The 12,270-nt window shown below is 35.0% G+C and overlaps 1 protein-coding gene across 6 annotated transcripts in view; it reads right to left on the reverse strand.

Annotated features, from left to right (window-relative positions):
- Nucleotides 1–227: 227 nt before the first annotated feature.
- The window catches only part of CHD1 (chromodomain helicase DNA binding protein 1), a 59,577-nt gene continuing 47,534 nt past the window's right edge, over nt 228–12,270 (reverse strand). For 5 of the 6 annotated variants that reach the window (XM_057430401.1, XM_057430404.1, XM_057430400.1 and 2 more), the window contains 9 exons: nt 11,438–11,560; nt 10,370–10,507; nt 7,917–8,180; nt 7,359–7,499; nt 4,920–5,098; nt 3,195–3,291; nt 2,935–2,992; nt 2,029–2,239; nt 228–1,830 (listed from right to left, as the gene is read on the reverse strand). In XM_057430401.1, coding sequence (XP_057286384.1) covers nt 1,470–1,830; nt 2,029–2,239; nt 2,935–2,992; nt 3,195–3,291; nt 4,920–5,098; nt 7,359–7,499; nt 7,917–8,180; nt 10,370–10,507; nt 11,438–11,560 — 1,572 coding nt within the window. In that variant the 3' untranslated portion in view covers nt 228–1,469. The remainder of the gene's footprint in view (nt 1,831–2,028; nt 2,240–2,934; nt 2,993–3,194; nt 3,292–4,919; nt 5,099–7,358; nt 7,500–7,916; nt 8,181–10,369; nt 10,508–11,437; nt 11,561–12,270) is intronic. The other variant, XM_057430405.1, reaches the window with a different exon arrangement.

Genomic DNA, 12,270 nt, shown 5'->3' on the forward strand with positions numbered 1-12,270 from the left:
CAAACCTGTTCAATTAAAAAAAAGTGCACAACACTGCAAGAACACAGAAAAACTGGAGCAACAGATAACAGTTTCAACTAAGCAAGCCAGACTAGGTATCTTTCCTATTATCACACTGCATATTAAAATTCAGTACTTTAGAGCTTCATGTTTTTAAGGGTAAACCTGAGAAAAAGTAACGCTGTAGAGAAAAGCAGCAGAAAACTACTACAAGAGCCCACATATCCTTTTAGTTTAAATTTAATTTGTCAGACAGAAGTTATCTATGTACAATCAGTGTGCATTGTAACAATTCTGTCGATAAAGTCATTCAAATCTTCTAAAATATTAACTGTCTGCATAGCACATTTGACATTATTGCCCATGTTGAAGAGGGAACACAAATGGATTTACAAGAAATTTTGGCTGACTTAGATTCTGAAGTGTTTAGATATTTAACACTTCTCCTTTAAAACCAATGCACCTGAAAAGCTTTCCAGAGCACAGTTTAGCTGGATGTTTCTTACCATTTCATTACAATCACAACACTAACAGCTTAACAGGAAAATAAAATAAAAAAACACGAACAAAACAACAACAAAAACCCCCACCACCACAAACAAAAAAAACCCCAAACATGTATCTAAATTATCCAATGAAAAAGGAGCATTAAACAGAATAATATGTTCCCTTTCCCAATTTTTACATTCTAAACAGTGATTTCATCAAGATGCTTTATTAAAACATGTAAGTACACTGATTTTGTTTCATACTTGTAACAAGAACGCCTGAGTTGGTGGGGAAAGGAACAGTCAAAAAAAGCCTGAGAGGGAAAAAAGCTCATTTAATGAATTTACAATAATTTACAGTCATTTGTTTGTGTGTTGTTTTTTATTTTTTTTGTTTTGTTTTGTAAAAAGGCATTATAACTGATCACAAACAGGAGAAATCCTGGCTACTTTACAGGTACAGAATTTAAATATTCAAGCTTGTGATGAAAAGTGGCAAGGTGGTCGCAGTGTACAATGTAAACAAGTAGCTTTGGAAAGTGAACAAAGTCCTTGAGAGTTCTTTACTACAAAAGAAAAGAAAATAAACTCCCCATTCCTTCCTGAAACATGAGCACAGGTCAGGGTTTAAAAGTTCATTTACAAACATAATTTAACATGTGTTCAGCCTAAACCCATTTTGACATGAAGAGTTTTATAGTAAGATCCAGTCTGAAAGGGGCAGTGTTTGAGGTCCCTGTAAAAGTAAACATCTATCTTTTCTTAAAAAAAGAGTGCCCCAGCATTTGCAGCACAGTGCAGCATAAACTTTAAATACAAAAATATTTTTCTTCTGTTGGTATAATAGACCTTGCATCCTGGAAAGAAGTAACAATACTGCTACTGATAGAATAACCAGTTCATATCTTTCAAGTCATGTAAGGCAATTACTGTGTTAGTTTACTGGATATGGCTAAAACGTTCAGAGAATGACAGTCTTTGTTATGTTTTCCGGCTACTCCATGTGTGTTCAGGTGTACTTTTATGATCTGATGAGTGTTCAAATGGAGATCTGTGTCCTAGGGGAGATCTTGAATCATAAGACCTCTGATCTAATGGTGACCTTGGGCCACTACCTGATGCTCTGTGGTCCATTTGCCAGTCTGAGTGGTACCTATAATCTCTAGGAGACTTATGATGGCTGTACTCTGAAGCTGAACGGTGATCTGAATATATCCGGTGGTCTGCATGGGAACGGTGATCCGAATGAGCCCGGCTTTCTTTTAAACCTCCTTCCAGGTTTGACCTGTGGTCTCTGCTCCTGTAGTCATCTAACTTTCTATGTTTACTGTCACTGTAGTATCTAAAAATAGAAATTATTTGTATTAGTGTTACTGAACACACATTAAAAGCCACAATTATGTCAGATCAACAGAGCTGCATGAGAGAAATATTGCTATGATTTTGCATTACTCAAAAAAAGATATTTTGATGCTTGCTACAAGCATACTACAAAACCAGGAAGGGAATTCTGAACAGATTTTAAAAGTGATGAACTCACCTGCTGTCTTGTTTGTAGTGATCCCAGTCTCTGTGATCTTTTCCATTGCTGAAGGCTGAATAGGGCCTTTTCCTACAGTCACTTTTCTTGTAAGCATCTCCCTGATGCCTGTCTTTATGATGATCGTGGTATTGTGACGAATGTCTGTCAGAAGAGTAACTGTCCCTGCTACTGTCATCATGGTTTGTATTCTCCTTGAGTCTTTCCACATCTGTTTGATAAGGCAGAGGTTACAAGTAGTCTCATAAAGTATTTTCTTCACCTAATTCAAACAGCACTTCCTACCAGTCAGATATAAAGCAGTATAAAACTGACACTGTAATTTGACAGAAACAAGATCTAAATACTTGAAAGACAAATGCGCTAATGCAAGTGAACTGAAACCTCAGAAGTCAGAGGGAAGCAAGCTTGAATGTACATGTGTAGGACTCAGAAACGGAAATTTTCAACCTCTCCATTCAGTCTGTGAAGATAACTGTGATCCAAACAAGCAGTGAGTAGAGGTGCCTTTAGTAGAGCAATATCAGACAGAATGATAGCAACTTCCCCTCTAAGAAGGGATGGCCTGAAGAAGTTGTAAAGATACGGCTTGCAAGTGAAAGACTGTCAGTGGTATTTCTGAAACACATTATGTTGCTTGTTTAACAGCTTTGGCAATGTGGGATCAAAAAATTAAACCCGAAAATTGTTTCCAAATTGTTTTTAAAGCAAGGTGAAATAACCTGCTACTTAAACCAGTAAGTACCAGCTTCAGTCTGTACTCAGCTGTATTTCATCAACTAGTAGTTTTGCTAATTAGCCATCTCTAAGATATTAGCAGTGTGGGGGACAGATCAAGGAGACATGAAATGAAAAAAACATGAAAACTAACATATGTAACACAAGAATATACTTAAGGTTTCTTACCTGGATTTCTAATTATATGTGTATTCACATTGCTGCTAATATTCTGGTCATTGTGTTGCTAAAAGAGACAAGTACAAAAACTCACTGCTACATCCCAAAGTTCGTCTGAATTAATTAGAAAAATATCCTAACAAAAGAGACTACTGCAAACATAAATGCTAGATAAAGGGTATTTGTGTGTTCATTATAAAAATCTAATAAAAGCATTATAATACTTAAAATACATACCTGTATTTTTAGAAAAGGTTTGAAAACATTACCTGAGACTCTTGACGTTTTTTGATTGCATGTTTATACAGCTTGTGCAGCTTTCTGGCATCAAATTCTGTAAACTTAGAGACAAAAATCCACAAATTTCTGAGGAAGAAGAAAAGAAGATATAATTCTTTTATACATTTTTCTTGTATTATGCATCAGAACATGGATTTAACTGAAATTATCTAAACATCAGTACTTCAGCAACCAGAAACACTGTGAAATTTACACAGCATTGCTGAACTGCACAGCAAAAAATAAGTAGCTGTATTTGAAATATTTGAAAGATTAACTCCCTTAACATTTGGCACTACTTAATATTTATCAAAAATACTTCAGAATGCAAAGTGGATGGAAAGTAGCACTAACAACAATCATGTTTTAGAATGATTTGTGCAGCTGCTTAAAAATGTAGATAATCCGTTTATGAATGTCTTCTGAAAGGTTGTTTGAATGAGTACTCACCACTCAGTACATAAAAATCTAAGTAAGTAAAAATACTTCCAAAATTGAAATCTCTTACAGTTAAGACATATGACCTACAAGCCTTATTGCATGAAAATATCAGAGATTTTTTCCACAGAATTCCAAAACCTGGTCAAACCTTTGAAATGAAAGAACTGTGAAAGAGGAACAAATTAAGTCTTTTGCTGTCAAGATGCCAAATCTCTAAAGCAATAATTTCCTTCTACAGGTAACAGATCTCAATTCTAGATTTATTTTTTTTTTCTCAAATTTACATGTGGAATGCTTAAAAAGACTACAGTCTAGTGTTCAAAAGCACGTGAAGCGTGCAGGCTCAGGAAGAACGGCTCCTTTGCCAGAACACTGACATTTTGGTCTAGAGGTTTGCAGAAGCAGACAACCAGTCACTGGCATGCCTAATTATACTTGTATAACTTTATATAAACTTACTACACTTGCTATCAAAGATAGCTGAAATACGTATTTTGTTAATCTACACGTAACACTGTGGCACTATAAAGAAGAACAGCTCTTAGCTTCTACTTCAACAAATGTAACATTTACCAAAATGTAAGACGGGGATCTGGGTTTCATACTTCAGATCAACTTAATATTTTGAAGTAAAGCAAGTAAAACCAGCAGAAGCATTCTACAGAAGCAGAAGTTTCCAAGAAAACGAAACGCTTAACAGACTTCTGTATATGAAAGCACAGGCTGTATTTTCAACCATAAAAATACTGAAGTGAATATTCTGATAAAAGTAACCCAAACTGCATCAAGAACTTAATGAAGAAGTTTACAAACTAAATTCCTTTCTTTATTTTTTTGTCACCTCCTAAAGATGCAAACTCTACTTTAAATTTTAAGTATATTTGAGTACATTATAATAAATACAAGCATCACATACAACCACAGTTAACATGTAATTTAATTTTAGAGAATATTTTTAAAAGAATAAGGAATTCTGGCACTCAAAATCATACTAAGCTCAATTTGCCTCAAGAATTTTAAAGGGTTTGCTTTCAGTTTTAAGACGTGAGATGACTCTACCTACTGGACAAAATGCATTGCTATGCATTATGAAAAAGCCAATCCATTAAAATTACAACTATCTATAATCTTCTTTTTATAGATCCCTATTCAAAACATCAGAAAGATACCAGAAAGGGAAAGTAAGAAATGAGAGAAATAATTAAAAACTACCCTGCCAGTAGAACGAATTTTGGATTTTCCTTTTTCAAGAAAAAACATTGAGAATAACTTACTTTCTCCACTGTTTAATTTGTTCAGGATTTGTGTACTCCTTTAGACATTCAGTAATGTGATCCCCAATTTTGATTAGACACTGTCTAGTATGTTCCAGCTGCTCTCTTTCAGAAAGGCCCTTCTCTGGTCTATCCAGCTGTTTCAATGCTGCTTTGACAGGCCTCATTCTTTCTTTGCACTGTAAAAAGGAAACAAGTAATGTATTATTTCAAAGGAAAATTCTGAACTATGACCCACCCTTTACTGTGATACACATACACCCAGGCAAAGACTGTATTGTTAGAAGCCAAATAAAACACAAGACAGCTCTTCAAAATCTTTTATAGGTTTCCTTCAGAAAAAGTTGTGTTTTGAATCCCCTAGAAATTTACTCCTCTATGAAAGCATTAGATTATATAAAATACAGATATCAAGGATGTAAGAAATCACTGATTTAATATAAGGGATTTCCTGAGGGAAAGGACATGTTACAATTGGATTTTACAATCAAAGCTTTCAGCACAAGCATACAGGACAAGACTAACTTTTTAGCACCTTGAAAGCTATACTAACTCAACATCATAATTAACTATGAGTGTTCAGTACATTTCCAAAAGATACTTTCTGCAAATTAAACCTGGCAGCAGAGGCTCAACACTGATTCTCCAAGCAGTTTTGAAACCTCAGTCCTATTCAGATTCTAGAAGAACTTGTGCTTTCAAGAGTAAAGCTAGTTTGGATATGCCTAGATTAGTAACAACAGTGATGGCAATGCAGATACATATCATATGTGAGTTCCTGAATTTTCACACTTTGATTCAGATGTTTTAATAATAAATCCAGATAAAACTAGTTAGCACGATTTAAATTACAGACATTTGTTTAGGAATATCATCCAACTACAACAGCATGGTAAAGAGATGAAGAAATGAGTATTTTTCTTGTCACAAAAAGCCAAATTACTTAAGCCTGAATAACCCACTGTAGCAATTTGCACTTGAAAGTGTAGTTAAATATGCTAAGTAGACTGCATTTGACCATGGCATAATGACAAACATACATTCCAGAAAAAAACCCTGGACAAACAAGTGTTTTCCTGTACAGAAAACCATCCTAGAATTACTCCCAGCTTGTAGAAAAAAAACCAAAACAAATCAAAAAAACAAACAAACAAACAAAAAAATCAACCCCCAAAAGCCCCAAACAACCCACACAAACGAAAATAAAACATATATAAAGAAAAAAAGAAAAAAAAACCCAACCAAAAAAAAACAAGCCCAGTCAACTACATAAATAAAAATAAAATGAAGACAAACAAAAAACCAACCCACACTTTAAAAAAAAAAAAAAGACAAGACAAATGACTGTAACAGAATGAAGCTGAGTATCACCATTACCATGTAAGCATCTAGGGACAACCAGGGAAGATATTCCATTGCCAGCTCATGACACTAAATAATTAAGCAGCTGCACTGCACATTGCACTAGACAAAGCTTTAAGCTGTCCTTCAGAAGATGGTTTACTTTTAGAAGAGTGCACTGCTTAAATATAGAAGTGGTCAGAAAAATATAACTGTACATGGAAATTAAGTGATTTTCTGTCACTTAGACACACAAACATATCCACCTGAATCACCTGAGACTCATCCTGGAAACCACAGGTGGGTTACTTGAAATGTTTAGAATAAAACCATACACAGACCAGTCACTACCATACTCAAGAGGATCTTACTTGAATGTCACAACCAGCACCCGCAACAACCCCAGTAAAGCTGGCTGGCAAAACCAAACATCTGTTGAAATCTTGAATGACAAAACACCCACAGGAGAGTAGCTGCTCAATGCAACTCATGAATACCTTTCCAAAGGACCCAGACAACATATAAAATTTATATAAGTTGCGCATACGTACCTCTTTTCCTCCAATATTGATTCTGTTCTTAGTCAGAAATAGTGATTCAACAAAATTATTTTGTTGTCAGAGACATTACTCCAGCAAGGTATTTTTATGGGCCTTAGCATTTGTTCCTTACTATGTCTACTAATTTAAGTCTGCAATACTTATGGAGGGAAATGCTGAAACTTAATTTCTTGTTAGCTTACAAAGAACAAAGGTGTACAAGATAAAGCAAAGCCAGAGACTCTAACAGTTGAACTGAAGGTCACTGATGTCTACTCTTCAAAGAATAACTCAAGAAGTTACTCTTCAGGATATACCTTTAAAGTCTATACTCTAAATCTATTCAGCAGATAGATCAGTGGATAAATACTGAATAAATACAGCAAACTGATGGAATGAAGACAAAAATTACTTTTGTCCAGTATCAGTAACATTCACTGATACGAGACTATAGTAGCAAAAGAAAACCTGTGTTACTGTGCCCAATAACAGAACCAAGAATGTCAGAAATTGTCCTCATATAGACTTATAAACACTAACTTATCAAACAGGGACTTACCACACTAAATGTTTTCTGATCTAGTTCTTCAGATTCTTCTGATATAGGAACTGGTTCACTAGTTGCTGTAATATGAACTGGAGTATCCAACAATGGAGTTTTTTTAGTTTTTTCTTTATTTTCAGATTTTACTTCATTTACCTAAGAACAAGATATAAAAATATCTTTAGTAAATTTTATTTTGGCTCTGGAATTATCCTATAATATACGACAATCCCCGTAACTACTGAATTCTTTTCAACAGTAAGAATAAAAACTATGCTGACATTCAATGACAGTACATTTTACTTTCTTTGTGGGATGGAAAAGAATAGAAATTAAAGAATTTCTTGCACGCACTTGTACTCTCAGTCCAAATAAAATGTTATTGAAGACATAATTTCCCATTTCAAATGCCTATCACCATGGTTTCAGGTAGTAAAATAAAACTTCAAATTACATAAAAGACTTTAATGAAATGACAACTGATAAGATCCAAAATACCTTTTCATCTCAGAATCACTCACATAAACCTAGTGGCCTTTTCTAGTACTACACAAGATAAGTAAACCTAGTTACCTTCTCTTCCTTTACTTCTTTTTCTTTCTGTGTGGATTCTTTTACTTTGTTTTCTCTCTTTTCTTTAAAATCTTTTTCTTTTAATTCTTTTTTATCCTCTTTTTCTTTTTTCTCCCTTTTCAAGTCCCTCTTATTTTCCTTTTCTTTTGTCTCTCTTTTTTCTTCAGCTTCCTTCTTTATACCAATATCTGGCTCAGGCTTTTCTTCATTTTCTTTTTCTGCTTTAATTTTTTTATGTGGATGTTTCACTGAAACAATCTCATCCTGCAATACGCAAGCATATATGTCACATCAACTGAGTTCCTATCTGTACAAAGTTTTGTAACTATCAGACTAAACCATCTGTGCATTTTTTTATCTGTGCATTTTTTTTTTCTTTATGGACATAGATTTAATACCTATCAAGTAGAACTGAATGCAGTTTCAAAGATGAGAACCACTCGTTCACTTCCTTGATGTGACAAAGCAAGTCTTGACAGTGGTAGTGGAGGTGAGAAATTAATGTCCATTTAACTTAGAATTCTGTCACTCTAAAAGGTAGTTAGTCTCTGAACAGGTAAAAACTATAAGGAAGCAGGTCTCACAAAACTGAGCTGATTGGTCAGGACACTCAAGTGATGCAGACGTTAAAAGACCTCTGTTCTAGTTAGCTTTGGTCCAGCAACTTTTTACCATTATTAAGCATTTACAGAAGTAACAGAGTCACAGCTTTCTTTTTTCCAAAGGTGTTCTTTTTACTAGGCTTAAAAAAAATTCTTAGTTATAGAGTAGTCTGACAGGGGTTGATTTAATTATCTGAAGGTGAACAAAGAACTGCTCAACTGGTCTGTAAGGTCTGACATGGAAACTCAAATCCTTTCAGACACAGAAAAATACTATAGCAACAAAAGTTATTATGTACAGGAGCAAGAATCATTATGATTTTTGAATTTGAGTACATGCTGGAAAGACATATACAGAATCCATTGCAGAAAAACAGATTAAAGAATTCCCAGTACATGAATCTGAAGAAGTTACTTAGATGAAGTATCAAGTAATCAACCCAACCAGGACTTCAGTATTTAGGCATCATGGAAACTTCTCCACAAAACCCCAATGACTTCAAGAGTTTCCTGAATATTCTAGCAGTTAAACAGTGAAGTTTCAAATTTTGCAGCTAAGTAGCTAAAGCCAATGGTTTAGATGGTTGAAGCCCATTTTTGCATATACTCCAGTTTTCAGAGGTGCAACTGTTAGTCTGTGTCTAAAAATATTAGTGATGAATGTGTGTTATTAAATATACAAAGGGGGACAGCATTCTGGACACTTTCCCAAAACGTAACAAGTCAATCAACTGACTAGCAATGTCTATTCTTTTGATGAAATCAAACACTCATTTTTTAAGTAGTCTGAGCATTTAATTTAGTTTTACGATTCACATGCCCATGCTAATTCACTGAGAACGGGACAACATTTACAATTCTTAGTTTTATATTCCAGACAAACTACTGTATCTATAAACATAAGCCATTCTATGTTCGATTTATTTTTTTTCCCCCAGCTTTACATTTTAATCTCCATAGTACAGTTTAAATACATATAGGAATGCTTTAGTTAAAGATTACTTCTTTTTTTTTGTAATAGATATATCATGGTTCTTCTAAGGCTGACTCAGTTTTAACTATATATTCACTATGTCTCCTATGTATTCACTATGTCTACGGTGAGTTGACAATTACAATGACTTGTAATAGTTTAAAATGGTTGTGCGAGACACTTCAGTTTAGTTTATTTTAAACCAAGTATGAAGTATTTTAATGATACATATAGATTTGCATTGATTTATTTAAACTACTATCAAAGTCATAAAATTAGCTGTGACATGACCCCAAACTACTTAAACATTTATCTCTAATGGTTACTGCTGTGTAATAAGTGTTAGAAGTAAAAAGATGCAACAAAAGTAGAGGCCTAAAGAAACATCAGAAGTTACAGAACATTAAAGGTTAAATAGTTGGCTAGATAGTCTTTCTGGATAATGAAAGCAATGACATACACAGAAGCTTTAACATGCAAGTGTTGAAGTATCATCTATTCATTGTGCTCATTCTAATTGACCTTGATGATTTTTTTCCCAAGCCTGAATAAAAAACTTTACCTGAAGAATCACTATCAGTTGTTTAACACATTTAACACATTATTTTATAATTACGTGTTGCATTAGGTTTGTTAGACTGCAACATTTTTTAAAAAATATTATTTGGAAAATTACTCTTAATTCCTAAGTTACTGGCTTATCATTAAATTAAAATAGACACAGTCTTCCATGTTCCTGCATTGATGCAACATTAGATATACTGGCGATAGGAAAATGATTTCAGGTGCTTCAATTTTATTAAGCCAAATATAACATAGAAATCAATCCTAGCACAAAGAACTAAACAGCCATCTTTACCGTATGAAAAGACATTTACCTTGTTATCCTCATCTTCATCTTCATCAGATTTTTCTGAGGGTTGTGGTGATGACTCACTTTTTATTTCTTCTTTCATTTTTGCAGCCTTCATCACCTTATTCTTCTTAGTTCTTGTTTTCCTTCTCTTTGAATTGCCCTGAATGGAAATTGGTCTCTTTAATATGTAACTGACAAACATCTTTGCACCACAGTTGCAAGAAAAAAAAAAATATTTGTTTTTATATCATATAAAGGGTTCATTTAATTTGATTTCTTGCCACTCATGACCACCACTTTTCTCAGGAATGGAGAAAGAGCATAGTGCAACAGTAGAGAATACATAGAAATAGAGAAAAATTCAGTATGTGTCCTGGGTTCAGCAGTAGCAGTCATTTTTCTCCTTCTTAGTAGCTGGTGATGTGTTTTTGACTTTCAGGCTGGGAACAGTGCTGATAACACCGATGTTTTTAGTTGCTGCTTAGTGATATCTAGTCTGACCAAGGACTTTGTGAGCCTCATGCTCTGCCAGGGAGGAGGGGAAGCCAGGAGGAAGCAGAGACAGGACACCTGACCCAATACCTTTTTGGAGAGGTGTTCCATACCACAGCACGTCATGCCCAGTATATAAACTAGGGGCAGTTACCTGGAAGGGAGATCACTGCTCGGTCGGGCTGGGTATTGGTCAGCTGGTGGTGAGAGGTTGTATTCTCTTCCCTTGTTATTTCCCTTATCATTATTATCATTGGTGGCAGCAGTAGTGGTTTTGTGTTATACCTTAGTTACTGGACTGTTCTTATCTCAACCTGTGGGAGTTACATTCTTTCGATTCTCCTCCCCATCCCTCCAGGAGCCGGAAGTGGGGGGGAATTGAGCGAACAGCTGTGTGGTTTCTGAGTGACAGGCTGGGCTTAAACCACAACAGTATGAAACTGCAATTAAATTCTTGAGTTAGTGTCATCACATGACACTATATATTACATATGATTTATAACATAGGGTAATACTACACAAAATATAGAACAAAAAAGGGCTAGCTGACATGCCCATAAGCGTATTATCTCAGTAACGAATGCCAAATTTTACTTACTGCACCAGCAAGCCTCTGTGCTTCCTTTCTTGCAAGGTCTTTATTAAGTAACTTAATGAGGTAGTCTGCTCGGGTCTGTAACTGCTTCGCCTGGGGTTTCTTATCTGGATCATCAGGCAAAATCTGAGGAGAATAATGGTAGTATTACAGCTCTGAGTACAAATTTCCAGGTTTGGAAGATGCTACCCTGGGGCACATAGAACAGAAAAAGCTGCATAAAAGGTAGGAAACAATCCTCTTCAACTACGTCTGGCAAATATGCCAGCATTTCTGAAGCAATGGAGAATTTTTTAAAGATTCCTCTCTAATCACACAGCCAGTGCATTCCTGGAAATTACCTCCCAGTTTAAAATAAACTCAGGAAACCAGCCTCAGATTCATTTCCACTCTGATAGTTTAATTAAGAATTTTATTAAGAAACCTATTTAAGAAAGTTAGTTAAGAAATTTAACTCCTGTACCTATCATCAACAGAACTCTTGGCTCTGCCTCATTCATCTTCTAAACACAAAATTCACTACATGGTATTGCAGATGACAAAACCATAAATAGGTGGTTTCAAAAAACAAATTAATGGAAGGCAGAAGCAGTAATCATTATTAAATGAATTTGGACACAACCCTGGCTCCTCAAATCCCAAACCCATAGCTTGTTGGCACTGTCACAAAGTTTACCTCACCTCAATCTTTCCTTCAATACCTGTTGCTCATTAGTGCTAAGGAGCTATCGCACTGATTTTAGTTCAGCTATTCTTATGCTGTGAGTGAAAGACAGCTTCAAGTGAGGAACCTGGGGATTAAGCAGGGATGGGGAAACCAAATCAGATCTCCAGAA

This window comes from Pezoporus wallicus, unplaced genomic scaffold (assembly GCF_028554395.1).
Source record: "Pezoporus wallicus isolate ANWC-B61680 ecotype Strahan unplaced genomic scaffold, APGP_CSIRO_Pwel_v1 contig_3573, whole genome shotgun sequence".
NCBI lineage: Eukaryota > Metazoa > Chordata > Aves > Psittaciformes > Psittacidae > Pezoporus > Pezoporus wallicus.